At 40.5% G+C, this 19,446-nt stretch overlaps 2 protein-coding genes across 2 annotated transcripts; both read left to right on the top strand.

Moving 5' to 3' along the window:
- Window positions 1-606: 606 nt before the first annotated feature.
- Window positions 607-7,541, top strand: htr3b (5-hydroxytryptamine (serotonin) receptor 3B; the record flags this gene model as incomplete). Its single annotated transcript, XM_020047999.1, has 8 exons — window positions 607-774; window positions 964-1,008; window positions 2,342-2,451; window positions 2,752-2,921; window positions 3,393-3,550; window positions 4,354-4,564; window positions 6,806-7,015; window positions 7,276-7,541. Coding segments are annotated over 8 exons (1,338 nt in total), but the record flags the coding sequence as incomplete, so codon positions are not given.
- A 5,098-nt stretch (window positions 7,542-12,639) lies between these two features.
- Window positions 12,640-18,584, top strand: htr3a (5-hydroxytryptamine (serotonin) receptor 3A). The gene is given in 9 exon segments (XM_029120773.2): window positions 12,640-12,792; window positions 13,262-13,425; window positions 13,535-13,579; window positions 13,864-13,973; window positions 14,205-14,374; window positions 14,517-14,677; window positions 16,679-16,903; window positions 17,187-17,517; window positions 17,943-18,584. Coding segments are annotated over 9 exon segments (1,620 nt in total). The 5' UTR covers window positions 12,640-12,722; the 3' UTR covers window positions 18,287-18,584.
- Window positions 18,585-19,446: the final 862 nt, after the last annotated feature.

Here is a 19,446-nt window from a genome sequence, read left to right as displayed (position 1 = left end):
AGTGGAAGCATCACACCACCCAGGCACAGCCAAGAAAAGGCTGTCCCTCAAAATGCTTAAACAAGGAAAGCTAGAAGACACAGAGAGACCAACCATCACTTTAAAGGAGATACAGAGGTCATTGGCTTGGAGTGGAATAATAACTAGTCTGTATGGGAGGGTGGCAAGAAAGATGCAGTTACTCAAAAGGTAACACCTGAAAGAATGGGAGTGACTGAGAGAGGCCAAAATCATTCTGACACTGAACAAATCTGGTGCAGCAAAACCTTTAAAGAATTTATTTCTGCAAAAAGTGGCTCTACTAATTATACATTTTGGAGGGTGAATACTCATGCCTGAATTACTTTCTGGTGTTGAGCATTCTCGATGAGTCCAGTGTCAGTCCTCACTGAATTTGCTAAAATAATCAGACACAAAGATTAAATATAGTAGTTTATCAATGATTTATTTCAAAACGTGCTTCCTTTTTGTTAACAATCATTCTATGACTTTGAAAATGTGTAGTATGTTGTGTAGATCATGTGAAGATAGGGCATGTGTTCTGTTTACTTTTACTATCCATCAGTTAGTTAAATTCAATATTATTGATTACTATTCAACATTCATTTAGCCCCTCTGGCTGAACTGCTACCAGATAAACCCAAGAGGTCTGCTCTGAACCAGCTCACTAGGGCTCTCCTGCGTAAATACGACTGTGGAGTGAGACCTGTTCAGACCTGGACCAGTCCCACACTAATCTACATAGACCTCATCCTGCAGTCAGTTCTTGATGTGGTAAAGAGCATTTTATGGCTTCATCTTGCACAATACCATTACCCATTACTTCAGCATGTGTCATAAAACAGGCACAAAAACATGTGCTCTAAAACACTTACAAATGTTAATTGTCTGCACAAATAATGTAAGAACCAAAATAAAAACAAACAAAATCATAATTTATTTTGGAATATTTACTTTTCAAAGGATGGAAAGACCCAGCAAGTTACCACAAGCATTTGGTACCGGCAGGTTGGTATGAATAATCTTCTTTTGGCATTAAACATACAATTTTCAGTTTACATGCAACATAAAATGTACAGAGGTATTCAACACTCTCCTCATGGAGCCCCAGCCATTCCATGTATTTAATCTATTCCAGAGCTAGCACACCTGATTAGACTTGTCCACTTTATTAGTGAATCTGTTGTGCCTATTCAAGACAATGTCTGGGAGTCCTTGAGGAGAGAGTTGAATGCCTCTGTCATGAAACCCATCACACAAATACTGTTTGTATTTTTGAAAGTGTAATTTCTTCAATTACTCCTTTATGGAATCATCACTGCTAAGCATTCTTTTGGTAGTTTGAATAGAGTGGTTTAGTGAGATATTAAAAATAGAATAGAAAAATCCCATTAGGTTAAATATGTGCATATGGCCAAGAGAAGTAATTCTCCATTCACTTCAATGTATTTTCCTACGGTACCTAAACCTTTTTCTTGTGCCATTGATTGTGCGGAAGAAGTTACACATCTAGTCAAACATGTTACTGAGGTGCCCCCCAGGTAATCCGAGACACTCTTTCCTATCACCAAGCTAACCAACACAGTCTGTGTTTGAGTCATGACAGCACCTTGGCTTTGCTGCTAGCTGACGTTTGGCTGGGCAAGTCTTGTTGCTCTTAAGCGACACTGTCAGGTGGCTTTGGCACATGCACCTGGGGTAGCCTGGTAATTAGTGAGCGTGCCTTAGGTGTTGACACACTTCATGTGCTTGCTGCGATCCTAAACTTTCCCAAATCTGTTTGGAGTTGATGCAATGGAAAAGAGCCGTTGCTAGAATTGGATATAAAAAAAAAACAGGTTGAGAGAAAATGTTTGTCTTCTGTGGCACTATTTTCTGAAGGTTTAAATTAATTAATGTATGTATAGTATAGATTCTCAGCTTTTATTTGTGTATATATTGGTTCCACCATTTGTGTACATGTTGTTTTCCCCATTCACAAATGATAACCCATTTTTTACACTGCCCTTATTTCAGGGCACCAACATTTCTTTGGACAAATAATTAGTATGAAAACACCACCAGCCAGAAACACCTGTTAAACCAACTGTCCCAATACCTTTGGTACTGTGAAATAGAGGGACTCTGTATATAAATGTTGTAATTTTGGGGGAAAAAACAGTATGTACACAAATGCACTGAAATTATATATAAAAAATCTATCCTTTAATATTCTGTCTGAAAGACACAGCCTGCTTCTGTGTTGTTTATCATGTACGGCTAAACAGACATGCATCTGTCATGTACTTCATTTTATATTCTTGTGATGTGTTTGCTGGCAAATTCCTGTTTTTGATGCCAGATCTGGACGGATGAGTTCCTGGTGTGGGATCCTGAGGAGTTTGATGGGATCACTGAGATCTCACTGTCCTCTGACACCATATGGGTTCCGGATCTAATCATCAGTGAATTGTACGTTTACATAATCAGTTCCTTTTCCAATGACATAACGTCTTTGGATTACTCATTACCCTTTTGCTTTTCACAGAAGTATTACTTTATTACTTTATACATAATATAGTATTACTTTATACAAAATATATGAATGTATGCGTTCACTACTGTAACATTCTCTGGACAAGAACGCATACTCAGTATAATAATCGAAGGAAATGACCAGACTGACCAGGAAGTCAGAGCGTCTCGTTTGACAGTGCTGTACGCAGCTACATCTTCATAACCATAAAGTATGTGACCTTTCCCCCCCGTGAGTGTGGATGTAGGAGAGTCTCCGGCCATCCCCTACGTGTATGTCAACTCTTCAGGGATGGTGAAGAACAACAAGCCCATCCAGGTGGTGTCTGCATGTGACCTGGAGATGTATGCCTTCCCCTTCGACAAGCACAGCTGCCCTCTGACCTTCCGCAGCTGGCTTCACTCTGGTGAGACTGAAGAGGTGTAAACAGACCAAAAGATTATTACCGCACCAAGCAAATGATTTGAGATATGGATCTACACAAATGGGGGACGTTGGCCCAAACACATATTCCAAGTGCAAAATTACAATGGAATATCTTTGTATAGATGTGCAGTAATACATGCATAAGGATATCACACATAAACACGGGAGCTAAACGTACATAACCTAGAGGTTTGAGACATGACCATTTAAAATGGGTTGTTCTGTTCCTGATTAAGGCAGTTGACCCTAACTGCTTCTTGGGCATTGATTGTGGCAACTCCACACACCACTCCAATTCAATGCGTTGGGTTAAGCACGGAAGCCAAACCTCAGTTGGACCGTGTGTGCAAACTGACAAAGATCCCCTTTCCCAGTCAACAGTAGATCATATCGACTGAGTGTCATCAAGGCTTAATACGCTCTCTTCTCGACCTCTCCATTGTGTATGCAGTGACTGAGGTGAACCTTACCTTATGGAGGAGTGCAGACGAGATCGCCAATAATCAGAAGTCCTTCATGGATGATGGCGAGTGGGAACTGTTGTCCGTGCCCTCCCGCTATTGGCAGGTCCACCAGGATGAAAAAGACTACGCCCACATCCAGTTCAACGTGCGTGACTGTACTCCTTTCTAGATCTGGGTCATATCTCGTTTTCTTTTCACATACTTGACTTGAAGAATTAATCTACCTTCTTTATCCACTTATACATCAATGCATACCCAGTCAGTCAGTTAATATAAAATGTGCAATCAGGATTGATCATTTCCCATTTGGCTGAAGCCTATCCAATAGGAATCTAAGTTAGTATCTCATAGGGCGACTTTGCCTCAACACAAGGTTGTATTTTCCTCCTTTTCTTTCTGTGAGGGTATTAAAGTGACCAGCCAGGACTTCACAGATGGGGTTAAGCACTAATGCTAATAGATGGGCTAATAGATAGGCGCTTCCAGAACGCTGAGCGACAGAGAGTGGGGAACCATAATGAGGCTGTCTCTGTGGGGGTTGATCAATGGCTGTCTTGTTCTGACAGAGAAATGGGCCTTGTGCCTGGCGCAGGTGGGGGAAAGACTCACTGCGAGGACTGGCTTGGCAAGCTGCTGTTGGACATTTAGCTCAGAAGGGCACTTAATGATGGAGTGTCCACCCACCACGGTTTGTTGGGTTACCTTCACACACTCTGGCTCATTGTGAATGAGGCTGTAGAGGGGATTTATGTTTTTGGACCGCTGGAGTTGGATAGGAGGGTGATATTGTGAGAACAGGATTTTCTGTATGTTCAGTTTAGGAAAGGCCAGTTGATGTCTATAGATTGGATGGTTACGGATTTAGGTTTAGAATAGTGAGAAGGAAATTCAGTTTTTCAAACTCACCTACAATCCAAAAGTCAAACTCTCTTCTGTGCCACTTGCCAGGTCTTGATCCGCCGGCGCCCCCTGCTGTATGTGGTGAGTCTGGTCATTCCCAGCATCTTCCTTATGGTGGTGGACATCATCAGCTTCTACCTGCCACCTAACAGTGGCACGCGCATCACCTTCAAGACCAGTGTCCTCCTGGGCTACACTGTCTTCAGGGTCAACCTGATGGATGAGATGCCTGCCACTGCCATCAGAACACCACTCATAGGTACACCAGTCCCACCAGTCCCACTCACTGTTCTGAGATTTCGGTAATATGTAACTGCTCCACTCTTGTCAATCTTCACTTGAATAAAACTGTACCGAAATTTTGGAACCACGGGAAGGTAATACGGATTTAAAAGCTGGTGAACTTGTAACTCAACTCAAATATAGAGCATTTGTTATTTGAAAATTCAGCATTGTTCAAACTGTGTTAAGCCATAGCCCCTCTCATCTCATTAAGGCCTACCATTTGGGACCGTGTTAAGTAGGTAGGTAGTGCAATAAACAACCAAAGACTTCAAGATAAAAGGTTTGAAATTAATACATTACAATAGGTGAGAAATAAACAATATCTACTCCTTGGAATGTGTCCGTATCTGACTTTGATGGAGATTAAATGTTTATTTCCTGCGTGTTAAATATACAGCTGTAAACGGTGCAGTGAAATGCTTACACACAAGCTTTTCATTGTGCAGTATCACTCCAAACTTGCCCCTTCACACTACATTTGAGACATAATCTTAAAGGAGCAGAGCAGTTCCAAATAACCACACAAATATTGTCACACAATGAGGTTTAAATAACAAAAATTATGAAAATGATGATAATGCCCATGTTTGTGCAAGAGATTTGTGCGCAATTGGCTGGAAGAAAAAATATGCTTGGAATATTAGTCATAAGATCATTCAGAAGATCTTTCTTTAAGTAAAGACGTTCGTGCACAGATCCTTTGACAGTGTTGCTCGGTGTGACAAAGAGTTTCAGCTGCAGTGCAAAGGTAGTTGAACAAATCCTAATGCCTAATTAATTTTTTCCGTGGTGAGGATCGAACACCGGTCATCTACATGGCAGTCCGCATCTCTAAACAATACGTTATTTAACAATGGATAATCAGTTAGTTATTCACTCACTCACCCACTGACTCAGTAAGAAACTTTCACTCTTCTTGGCCGGCTCCACTTACGCAGTCCGGCAAATGTGTTCAAAAAGTGTGAAACATCAGTATACTGTATGATGTGTTCACAGCATTTAGCCATTCTGGGAATTTGTGGATAGAACAAATAATAGTTACAAAACATGCATAGATTTTAATTGTGGAACTGAACAGTTGCTGTGACTTCCGATCTCAGTAATTCCAGAGTCTTAGATAATGCTTTAAAAGCAATGCACTACTTTTTTTTGAACAGTGAATTATTACTTCATGATCTTCCCCCATGATTTCATCAACTTCGTAATGGCTTTTTGATGCAAGTCTTTCACTACAAACAAGAGACCTGAATCCTTAAGAGTTTAATTTGGCTTACCTACGATCACATAGTTGTTTCAAATAGCCCCAATGTCTCCTAAAATACAGAATTAAAATACCTGATACAGAATGAAATTTCATGTCCACAGTATGTGTTGTTTGTGTAGCAGAATAATTTTTTTTAAAAAAGTTACATTTTAGTTGTGAAATGTTTTTCAACAGACAAAAGCCCTGAATATATTGTGATCCTAGCAACGCCTCTGATAGTCCGCAATGTTCCTTCACCTTTCAGCCAAATGTTTTTTTCATACAGAGTTGAGTGAACTAATACTTCTATTTAAAATCTAAACAGATCTTAACAGATTCCAGAGAGCTTTCAAGGTGCTTTTATGGTTGCAGAATGTTTTTACTCTGTTCCAAAATATTTTGGAAAATCTTCCTGGTTGTGTTGCAGATCGAGACGATGCCTGACGATTTCAGCTGCCACTGTGCTGGCACCTCCCCCTCCCCCGTGTTGTCCCTGTCCTTGTCCATCTGGTCATGCTTCCGACCTGGACTAAGTTTAAATAGACTCTGGACTCAGCCCACATGCATTTATTAATTATTACAATTGTAATCTTAATATGTTCACCTGGCACAGCCAGAAGAGGACTGGTCACCCCTCTGAGCCTGGGTCCTCTCTAGGTTTCTTCCTAAATTTTGGCATTGTTAGGGAGTTTTTCCTAGCCACTGAAATTCAACACTACTGTTGTTTGCTCCTTGGGGTCTAAGGCCGGTTTTGTAAAAGCACTTTGTGACATCTGCTGATATAAAAAGGGCTTTATAAATACCTTTGATTGATTTGATTGACAAAGCATTTTGTGATATAATCTGCAACTAACGCATTTGTTAGACAAAATGAATGCACTCCTATCTTTTCAGAGAGTGTTTAAAATAACTTCACAGTGTCTGCGAAATGACTATAATGAAAATGTACCTTTGTACCTCTCCATTCTATAGGGGTGTTCTTTGCCGTGTGCATGGCTCTGCTGGTGCTGAATTTAGCCATTTCCATCTTGGTAGTGAAGCTCCTTCACCACAATGAGAAGGAGGTCAAGGAGATGTCAGTGTCTGCCTGCCTCCTTGACAAGTACGGCTCATCCAGCCAGACCTTCCTTGAGAGCAACTTCACCTCTGTCAAAACGCTGGACGACGTAGATCAGTGTGGAGGTGACAGAGAAGCATTTTTCCAAACTTTTCAGAGATGCATTTATCTCAGATTTCCAATTCTCCTAAATGTTGACAATCCCTCACTTCCGACACATCTGTGTCAACATCAAATAACTCCGGGAGAACATTAAATCCCTGTTACATTATCCAGACACACACAGTGTCATAGCCCCATTAGTACTGTAATGTGGCAACAGCAAGTTTTCTTTTTTTAACATCAATGTTTAACTCCATCATCACCACACTTATTTGCTCTCCAGGCTACGAGTTTGACCTAGCTCCAGACGAGGACCTGCTGTCCCTTAGTGAGCCCCAGGAGAGTTCTCCTCAGCTGGAGAGGCTGCTACAGGAAGTGGTGGCCCTGCGACTCTACCTACAGGACGGGGAGAGGGACGACTCAGCTCAGTCTGAATGGGTGGCCCTCTGCTGCAAGGTGGATCTCATTCTGTTCAGAGTTTACCTGTTCATCCTGGTCGTCTACACCAGCACCCTGGTCATACTGTGGGCCAGCTGGAGCTCTATATGAAGGCGAAAAGAGAAACGAGATCTTGATGTTTTTCTGCTTTAGTGTAATATGTTATTAGAGTCTGTTTTGGGTTATTGATGTGTATGAGGTTGATCCCATTTGTCATCCTCCTTTCCACACTGTAGCTAGAAGCTATTAAGATAATACGGCATTCCATGTACCACTGGAAGATGCCACCCACACATCAACGTATGCTGATGTATTCATATATTAATTCAGATGGTTTCTTCAACAGAATATATTCCGAAAATATACATTTTCTCGCTTGTGTTCTCCAGGCATATTCCCTGACATCAATACAATGTTATTCCACATTAACTTGAATCACTATGCTCCTCTGGAGCTCATACTAAATCAATAAAGCACATTCAAAGCCTAGCTTAGGCAACTGTATTCCCTGTTGGCTCAATGATAGTCATAAAAAGATACATGAGCTACTCATGAAAAAGCCTTGGTTAAGAACGATCTATGTAAATATAATTTTCATTTGAAGTGCATGCAATTGCTGTGAGCAGATCACTTTACAACCAGATGTATTGCCAACTCCCTGAGAGAGACAGATAGCCATACTAGCATCAAATTAATAATATTGTTTGCTGAAATGTGATGTTGTATATTCAAATATGTAATGTAAGTTATTTACTTTCATATCAAAAAGTTCTGTTTAGTATCTGACACAGAAATATTATTTCTCAACATTAACGGTATCACTTGCTTTTAATGAGTAACCTGTTTCCTGTTTTTAGTTAAAGATGTGCAGGGATATACTGTAGATGGTGTGGAACCATATTATACCTGCCAGAACAATGTGGAAGAGTTTCTATATAACAACATTACAGATTTGCTATTACTAGTCTATATATGTATATATATGTTTGATTTAATAATGTAATCCTTAATAAATAATACTTGTGTTTTTAAGTATTTTATTTCAGTAAAGCATTCTTTCTTTAGTTCCCCAAATGTTCTAACATTTAATTGTTGATCAACCGTAAGTCAAAATTCTAATCCAAAAATGAAGTTACTTTTTTACAGCAACTTGTATCCATGTATTACACACTGTACATTTAAGAATCCAATCATGATATTATGTACATTCAATTTCAATTGATATTCCATTATACAATCCCATAATCAATTTAGACTAATTGAAATGCCAGGCTTTTTTAAAATAAATAATCTAAATATTTTGTTAGTTCTGACAGTATAATATTTCTAAATACAGTGTTGTTTTCAGTCAGGGGTATAAGATTGAGTTTTATTTCAGGGTGGGACAACTTTTATATATTTAGTGAAGTGTCCTTATTGTGGGGAGGCAGGCAATTTAACTGCTCCCAACATTGGGGAAGACATGTCATCCCTGGTTCTAGGCCTTAAATCCATGTTGCTTTTAGATGCCGTTATTGTAACTATAATAACTATACTGACATAATACTTAAATGAAGCTGTTAGATGCCATTACTGTGTCCAATGACAGGGACGTGTAACTATACTGACATTATACTTAAACGAAGCTGTTAGATGCCATTAGCGTGTCCAATGACAGTGACGTGTAACTATACTGACATAATACTTAAATGAAGCTTTTAGATGCCATTACTGTATCCAATGACAGGGACGTGTAACTATACTGACATTATACTTAAATGAAGCTGTTAGATGCCATTACTGTGTCCAATGACAGGGACGTGTAACTATACTGACATAATACTTAAACAAAGCTGTTAGATGCCATTACCGTGTCCAATGACAGGGACGTGTAACTATACTGACATAATATTTAAATGAAGCTGTTAGATGCCATTACCGTGTCCAATGACAGGGACGTGTAACTATACTGACATTATACTTAAACGAAGCTGTTAGATGCCATTGCCGTGTCCAATGACAGGGACGTGTAACTATACTGACATTATACTTAAACGAAGCTGTTAGATGCCATTGCCGTGTCCAATGACAGGGACTTGTAACTATACTGACATAATACTTAAACGAAGCTGTTAGATGCCATTACCGTGTCCAATGACAGGGACGTGTAACTATACTGACATTATACTTAAAGGAAGCTGTTAGATGCCATTACCGTGTCCAATGACAGGGATGTCTATCTCAAGACATTCCATCAGTTGCTGCAAAAACAGTCTTTAGTTTCTATTCACACCATCTAGCCTTTAGAACATTCTTCAGATCCCCATAACATTGTTGCCCCTCAGGGTAGTTCACAATGTTTACACAAGGAACTCTTTATTACATATATAATACATATATATGTATAATTACCTTTGATCCAAATGGGAATCCCAACAGGGAGTATTTAAAAATGTCAGTACCTTTGGCAGTAGTTACAGCCAAGAGTCTTGGATAAGTCTCTACCAGCTTTGCACTTCTGTCATTGTTGTGCTGAAAAATAAATCTTCACCCCAGTCTGAGGTCCTGTGCCCTCTGGATCAGATAAGATTCAAGGACCTCTATGTATTTTGATCCGTTCATTCTTACTTCATTCCTGACCAGTCTCCCCGTCACTGCCACTGAGAAGCATCCCCATAGCATGATGCTGCCACACTACTTGTGGCGCATACACACAACTCGTGGCGCATACACACTACTCGTGGTGAGGGCAATGGCTCAGTTCATTTCAATGAAGGGAAGCTCAATGAGCGGCTCACTGGGCAATGTGTGGGAGGAAAGACCATATAATCTTCTTCCACTCAATCTCAGAGTCTCCCTCATGCCTTCTCACAAACTCTTGTCAAGCTTCGATGTGTGTTTTTTTGATGCCACTCTCCCATAAAGGCCACTGTTGTGATGCACCCCGCTGATTGTTGTGGTATGCAGTGTCTCCCAGCTCAGCCAGGAAACACAGTAAATTCTTGGTGGCCACCCTGAGAAGAGCCCTTCTTGCCTGTATTCTCAGTTATTGAGGATGGCCTGTTCTAGACAGATTCTCAGTTGTGCCATATTCTCTCAATTTCTTTCTGCCTTGTGTATGTTTTTATAACCTACCCCTGATTGATGCTTTGAAGAACCTTATTCCGAATTTGCTTTCAACGTTCCTTCATCTTCATGATGTATTTTTTTAGGAATTGTACTAACCAACACTGGGGCTTCCCAGAGACAGGTGTATTTAACCTGAAATAATGTGAAACAGCTTAATTGCACAGAGATGAGCTCCTACAAACTAATTTAGATTACTTTTAAAGCCAATTAGTTACACCACTGCTCATGCTGGTGTGTCATAGCAAAGGGTGTGAATACTTATGCAATCAGATATTTTCTGTTTTAATAGTAAATCAATTTGCTGATTTTATTTTTGAATTGTACATGACAAGGATACGTTGTTATTTTGTGCTGTCACTTAAAATGTGGAACAGTCCAAGGGAGTTAAACAATTTTGAGAGGCACGGTATATGTATAAAATGATATAAATGATTTAACTCCCTTGGACTTTTCCACATTACAATGAACTTCTGTATTCATTGTAAGTTTAACCTAGTTAGTGAAATGGAATATTGACCCGCTGTAGACTTGGAACCTGTTATTATTAAACAATAAGTATTTTACAAAACAACCTTCCTGCAGTCTCCCGTCTCGCCCAAAATTAAATATCTATGCACATGTCCACTACTACTACTGTTTTCTTTGTCTTGCCTGGTCAGGTTCACCCGAATCCACTGGTGTAAGCCAATCACATCTACAATAGCACGGGGCCTGTAAAATGCTGTGTATGTCAAGACACAAGAGAATCCAGCGAGGACAAACACCACTATATCATTTATAGAATGCCAACCGTTTCAGCTGAAAACAAGTCATTATGGATTGTGAAACCACAATATCGTGTCGTAGTTTTTTTGCCACAAAAACTCACCTCAGTTGGAGTCAGTGGACTTCCATGAACATGAAACCATTAGAATCTCTCTAAAGGTAAGCCAAGTATCATTTCTGTAAGAATGTTAAATGTGCATATTGGTATTCAACATAAAACTTACATATGCAGGGGAAAGCACATTTTCAAAAGGTAAAAATTATAAAATCAGTATAGCTATCTTATCACAATCAACATTTTTTTTTGGAACAAAGTGCCTTTGGTTCACATCTAGTATGCCAGCAGAACCATGGAAAACTTTATGGGTGATGATTTACTGATATCCTATACAAGCGGCACTTGCCTATCCATGCTTGGCTGCCTTCGTACGCAATAGCTAGCAAGCAAGTTCGGTAGTGCTATATATGGACAACAAACCAATTACCTGCTTGTACCAGATGCATGCGCCAAGACATTGAATGCGCCAAGACATTTTGAATGCAGCTCATTTTCAAGGTCTATTTTAGTGCAAGGTTCAATTCAGTGTTCAAAAATTATGATTCTGCTGAAAGATTGAGGGCCTTTTAGCAATACAATAAACCCAAAAATCAAGAGCAACCTGTGATGATAAAGAAGACACTGAACTGTTGGCCAGGGAATAGTCCAGATAAGAATCACATCCTTAACCTATGTTGAGTAGGAAACAATTGGTGGATGCAGCCTCTACGCAGTTTGCTACTGAAGACTAGACCAAATTGCCAAGAGGATGTGGCAAGCTTATTGCTGGCTATAATAAACAATAATTGTCAGTTGTCTTGGCTAAAGTCTGTGCAATTTTCTAATGATTATGCCCATCCAATTTGTTATCATTTTTTAAATGAACTTAAATTTATAAACCTGTATTAAAGAAATACATTGTTTCTGCAGATTGCCTGAAATAGGATAATAAATATACACGTATATTTGGTCACAACCATTTGATATTATACATCAATATCAATATCAAACTAAATAGTGTCATAAATGAACATACAGAATAATGCGAATTGCCAAGGGGCCGCGCTGACCTATTGGGTTACACAACCAGATAGAGGGTATGAGTTGTCTGCTCAAGATTGGTGATGACGTAACCACATACGCTACCAGTCAAATCTAGGCTGGACACACCCTCATGTACATAGTTCCATGGGCTGCCTAAGTCAGTTTCATTCTGAATGCAGAAAACATAATTTAACTAATAGATACAGTGGACATTAGGCTACATTGGAGAGTACACTCCCGATAATGGATCTCGGGTGGTGCCAGTTATTAGTTGCATCTCAAAGCTGAGCGCTTCTCATTACTGCCAAGCTGAAAGAGGAGCAGTGAAACTGTACAGGATGAGAATTTCAGCACTCTGGATAGGGGTAATCTGGCTCCTGATACAAGGCACAGCACAAGCCTGCACAGGTAATAGACGCATGAATTCCAGATAGGCTGTGTTATTGTTGATTATAGTTAAATGTTTCCAGAAAGGGTGTGGCTTTGTTGACGGAAGTTACATTAATTCCAGATAGGCTTGTTTTATTGTTGACTGAAGTTACATTAATTCCAGATAGGCTTGTTTTATTGTTGACTGAAGTTACATTAATTCCAGATAGGCTTGTTTTATTGTTGACTGAAGTTACATTAATTCAAGATAGGCTTGTTTTATTGTTGACTGAAGTTACATTAATTCAAGATAGGCTGTGACATTGTTAACTGAAATTATATGAATTCCAGATAAACTGTAGCATTGCTGACTGAAGTCACATGTTTTGGAAGTTGATATTATATAATACTAGATTTAAACAATCATATAACCCTGAATATATGGCGTTTAGTGAATAGCTTGACGCTGAATCAGTATGTTGAAGCGTCTGTCTTTTACCTCCAATAGTCAAGAAACTGGGCAATAACACGGGACGCTTTGCCAACGCCACCTTAGTACATCTCTCTGAGTACCTGAGCGCTGGGTACAAAAAAGGGGTGCGACCCGTGCGTAACTGGCGGAATTGCACAATGGTGGCCATCGACCTTATGGTGTACTCCATCCTCAGTGTGGTGAGTTTAAGGCCCATTCATTTTTGTAGTGGAATACTTCAACATAACCAGACAGTGTGTCTTGAGCGTCATGATGTCTTGATCATTATTCCCCCCGTGCCAACAACAGGACGAGAAGAACCAAGTTCTGACAACATATGTATGGTACAGGCAGGTAAGAGAAAGAGCTATTTAAAATAGCAATATAACATTTAAAATATATATATATATATATGAATTAAACTTACAAAAAACGACATTAGTCTAGAAAATGTATCAGACATCTTATCCCATGTAAGCCTTCAGACAACACGTCATTCATTGATTCATTCGTTAATAACGTTTATAACACTCACTGGCTTATGCTATATAGAACTCTAAAGACCCCAGGAGGAATCCGATCTCTAGAAGAGCCTTGAACGTTGTCTGTATTATGAAACCATGTCAAATCTGTATCAGGAATGGACAGATGAGTTCTTGGTCTGGAACCCGAAGGACTTTGATGATGTGAATCAAACGTCCATACCCACCGCCAATGTGTGGGTGCCTGACATACTAATCAATGAGTTGTAAGTGGACTGGTCCTAATTAATATCCTTACTGTGTGACCAAGTGCATGCATTTAAGGCCATACAAATGCAACCGTGGTTTTCCTTGCAAAGTGATGCATTAAATAATATAATGTACGGTATCTACTGATTAAGGATTAATAAAGTAGTGTGAGTAATGCCTTAAAATGCTCTTGTATGAATCAGCCCGACAAGTCTTTTTTGGTTGATTCTGTTGTGTTTTTTCCTCAGTGTAGATGTGGGAAAGTCACCAGACATCCCCTATGTGTATGTGACCCATTATGGACTGGTGCGCAACTATAAGCCCATCCAGGTGGTAACTGCTTGCACTCTCAACATCTACAACTTCCCCTTCGATGTCCAGAACTGCAGCCTGACCTTCCAGAGCTGGCTGCACACCCGTAAGATCTGCAGTGATTAGTTGTATAGGGGTGGGTGTCTGTGTGTGTGTGTGTGTGGGGGGGGGGGGGGGTAAGTTAAGTGTCTTAGACCTCAGTTTGGTTGTCATTGGTCATACATTGATCTCCATGTCTGTGTCTGTAGTTAATGACATTGACCTCAAGCTGATAAGGAGCGCAGATGAAGTCAAAGTGGATAAGAGTGTTTTCATGAACCAGGGGGAGTGGGAGCTTCTTCATGTCCTGTCTAAATACAAACGCTTCAGTCTGGACAACATTGACTCTTATGCCGAGATGAAGTTCAATGTGAGTATGCATATAAATCATCTATCACTTTTTATATTTTCAAGGCAGGTTATCTTTGATTATGAAATAATTGACCTGGGTCCAGTTTCCTAATCACGGGGCACTTACGATGGTTTGACGATGCAAGTAGCATTTGTCCATAAGTAGCCTATGGACTTTGTAACGACGGATGACGGTTTCCCAAACCACCACGTACGTTGCTCTTCATAAAGTGCATCGTGAGTTCAAGGTTACGGCCGTTTGGAATGGAATTAGGGTGTGTTTGGTGTTTGGAATGGAATTAGGCCATGAATACGTTTTAAAATATAGCCTATTGCATTTCGATAGACCCTGATTACTTCTCAGAATCATATAATATCGCTGGCGATGTATTCTGCTACTACGTGGGCAATATGAAAATGTAAAACTCTAAGAAGTAGTGAAATTTAGAGTGGACGAAACATATCTAACCAATGGGATGGACTTCCGCCAATCAAAATCTTATCTCCGGAAATCGACCACAACATTATACAGAATAATTAATTTCTATAATACTAAAAATACGTAAGTCACATAGCAATCAACATGATTGTTCAATGGGAAAGGTAAAGCATAGTTGGAAAAATCTATTCTATTTGTTTGAAATAAAAATAGAACGCAAAAGAAACCTATCCATCAAAGACCGTAGCCTACCTACACGTGAAAGATAATTTTGAACACTTTTTCTTAATAACGTTATTCTTTATTCTTAGTTGACAGTTGCATTCAATTACATTCACAACCACTTACACACTTATTATATAATTTGTCTAGCCTAAATAAATTGGTCTAAATTAAAACCGTTTTGATAATTTGTTCTACATTAACTGTTTGCGATCACTCCTCTTGTTGAGGGAGGCGCTATTTCACAAGAATAGTGAAGTGCCTGTTAAGATCAGTTAATATGGACATACGAGTGGTCTGGAACACTCGCTAATTATTGAGCGATGTTACGTGCCACTTATGTAACGATGCTTTCGGGAAACGCACTGATAAAATAACGCGGCACTTACGTACATTTTACGATCATCTTAGTGTTCTGGGAAACAGGGCCCTGGTCAATAAGAAGATTAGTTAGCGTTCCAGAACTGGATATAGCTTTCTGAAAATATCCACAAAAATTCTGGTAGGACTCCCAAATGCCCTGCTTATTTCCTCCTGATTCCAGGAGTCTTCTGTCTGGGATTCCTGAAATATATTTTTTTTATTACTGTCATGTTTACTTCAATCAATTATATTATTGTCATTCATTTATTAAAAGCCCACTCAACCTGGCTGAAAAGACCCGTATAAATGTTTAAATAGAAGAACCTTACTGTGACCTCTAACCAAGAAGCTTTATAGAAGATTAGATTTAGAATAGATTCAACTTTATTGTCGTTGAACAAGTACAAGTACAGTACAATGAAATGCAGTTTGCGTCTAACCAGAAATGCAAATAGAGGAGGGCAGAAAATGTGCAAGTGTTAAGTGTATGTATGTACAAGTGGAATGTATAGATGTGCAATTAACACTGAATGCATTACATATGGCAATTCTAAATGTGATATGGCAATTCAGAAAATGTACAAATATTAAGAATAATGTATGTACAAGTGGGATAAATAGTTGGGTACATGTGGCAATCATCAATGGCATTCTGAATTAGAAATTGAGGCAAATTGAAGGACTAGGGTAGCATGTGCAACTGAAATGCAGGGATAGCAGCAATGAGGTTCTTGAAGTAGACATGTGGAACCCATAATAATCAAAAAAAAAATTTACCCAAGGTGAATTACAAATAAATCAGGGCTTGCGGTTCTGAAAATGCGTTCTAATCTATAGTTTATAGTGGGATAGTGTCCTCCCACCTTGCCACCTCAGTGATCAAATGCACAGCGTTATTGCCTATGATTAGAATGCCGTTCAGTCCAATCACTGACCAGGGCTAGGGATTGTGGAAGTCAGTATGTGCTCACGACTAATTCACCCACAATTCACCAGGTGGTGATCCGTCGCAGACCTCTGTTCTACACCGTGAACCTGCTGTTGCCCAGCATCTTCCTGATGGTGATGGACCTGGTGGGTTTCTACCTCCCCCCGGACAGCGGAGAGAGAGTGTCCTTCAAGATCACCCTGCTCCTGGGCTACTCAGTCTTCCTCATCATCGTCTCTGACACGCTGCCTGCCACTGCCATCGGCACGCCTCTCATTGGTGAGATGCAGCTGGTGCTTCAGAGGCTCACCTTTGATTTGTTGATCCTGAAGGGATTGTAAGTTCAATTCAAGTTACGAGTAGGATAGCAGTGGGGAAGGACTGTTGTTGATCCTGAAGGGATTGTAAGTTCTATTGAAGTTACGAGTAGGATAGCAGTGGGGAAGGACTGTTGTTGATCCTGAAGGGATTGTAAGTTCTATTGAAGTTACGAGTAGGATAGCACTGGGGAAGGACTGTCGTTGGTCGCCTGTTCAAAATGCCCCAGTCCAAAACAGTGCATTACACTGGGAATAGGCTGTCAAACGGGAATGGGGCGTGCCCGTCTTCTCAGACTACGGTACACCTTCTGGTGTGCTGGGGTAACATGGGTCTCTCCCCCTGTCTCCAGGCGTATACTTTGTAGTGTGCATGGCTCTGCTGGTGATCAGCCTGACGGAGACGGTGCTGATAGTGCGCCTGGTGCATAAGCAGGACCTGCAGAGCCATGTGCCCCAGTGGCTCAGACACCTGGTCCTGGAGCGGGCCACTGTCCTCCTCTGCATTCGCAACAAGCACAGCCTGTGCTCCGTGCTGTCCAGGGACTCCGACCACCCGGGCCAATACAAAGAGAATAACTTCAGCCCAGGTAAGGTGTCCGTGGCCGGTGGGATAGAAAGAAGTGAAAGAAGGAAGTGGGTAACATTAGGCATTTCTTAACAGGACGCTGAAGGTGGATCTAATGTATCTTCCGATCTCTTCTGGCTGTAATCAGTGATTTAAAAAATCCAGCAGCTTCATGACAACATAGAAACGGAGACAGAGAGGGCTTGTAATAGATACATATACATGGCTGTTTTCTGTCTTTGCTAATATTCAGCATACAGTAAACAATTCAAAATGTACTGAGGCCATTCAAAATGCATTGAGGCCATTCAAAATGCATTGAGGCCATTCAAAATGCATTGAAGCCATTCAAAATGCATTGCTTCAACAAGGTCAACACAACACTGGAGCTTAAAAATACAGGTATCATGTTACACTGTCTGAGCCCACTCCGTCGCTGACCCCTAGCAGGGCAATGCCCTCACCACCCCCACCACCACCACCACCACCACCTTCACCACACCTATGAGAACAGCTGTGGCGGCGCAGACAGCATGGAGAGGGGTCTGGGAGGCCTGGTTGGCCTGCCGGTGGTGCGCGACAACATCCCGCCTGTTATGGAAAACATCCTGCATGAGCTCTCATCCATTCGCGGCTACCTGGAGAAGAAGGATGAGAGCCGGGACATTGCCAAGGAGTGGCTGCAGGTGGGTTACGTGCTGGATGTGCTGCTCTTCAGGGTCTACCTGGTGGCTATGCTGGCCTACAGCATCACCCTTGGGACCCTCTGGTCCGTGTGGCAGTATGCCTGAGGGCCTCACACTGGAGCAAGGCCCAATGGTGGAGGGCCTGATGGGCAGATGGGGCGAGGGCCTGACGGGGCGAGGGCCTGACGGGGTGACGGCACCACCCATTGCCATGAGGTAATTCATGGAAGTGGAGAGCTGAGAGGGACGATGGAGTGGATGATGATATAGTTTACACTCACATTCCTTTTAGCCAGTTGTCTATTGGATGATGATATAGTTTACACTCACATTCCTTTTAGCCAGCTGTCTATTGGATGATGATATAGTTTACACTCACATTCCTTTTTAGCCAGCTGTCTATTGGTTACGTTGTATCTCACAGCTCTCAGTGTTCTTCAGATCTTCATTACCTATGGAATAGTGGTGGGTATTGTACTGTGGTTCAAAATTCAGATAGTAGGTCTTTGGTCAGCAGTCAGGTGCACTGTAATACGGTTTGTTTGTATGTAATGTATTTTAATGTAATTCAGGCATTATTAATCACTTTCACTCAATATCTGCCCTATATGTATCAAGATCTGTACTTATGTGAAGGAAATCATGTCATAATAATGGCTGACATGATAACATGCCCCCAGTATGAATAATTATACCATTCGTTATGTTGTATGTACAATAATGTGTCATTTGCTGGTGAGCAATGAGCACTAAGCTCATTTCAATGTATTTTTACACTTCATGCTTTAATTCGTTTTGGAGGAAAGATGAGGCTATTTACTTTCAAATACCACTGTCTGTTTGCTCGACAACTTAAACTGAAATCTTCTGTTGCGCCATCGTTGACTGCATATTATAAATCCTTCCTTTGTAGTCATTTAGATGGTGTATAAAGAATTGTTCTACAAACTTTCTACATGTCCCTATACCCACATGTATTGTGGCTCTGGCCCAATCCATCAGTTTCTAGAACCAAACAGATGGAACCCATTGGTTTCTGTGACCGATCCAAATCTTCAGATAACTTTTGTAATCTAGATATCCTTTTGGAGGTACTGAGATTCGGACTACTAGCAAAGAATGTTCTAGCAAGGAGTTCCAGTAGCAAGGTATATAGACTGTATATTCCAAGATCAAATCCACTCCTTCAGTTGAATATATCGTTAAATGTTAATGAAACATATGCTGTAACCTGCTGGAAATCAATCTTTTTGAATAGAAAAATG

Source organism: Esox lucius, chromosome 7 (genome assembly GCF_011004845.1).
Source record: "Esox lucius isolate fEsoLuc1 chromosome 7, fEsoLuc1.pri, whole genome shotgun sequence".
Classification (NCBI taxonomy): domain Eukaryota; kingdom Metazoa; phylum Chordata; class Actinopteri; order Esociformes; family Esocidae; genus Esox; species Esox lucius.
Note: the sequence above shows the minus strand (reverse complement) of the source record. Positions and strands in the feature narration are given on the sequence as shown.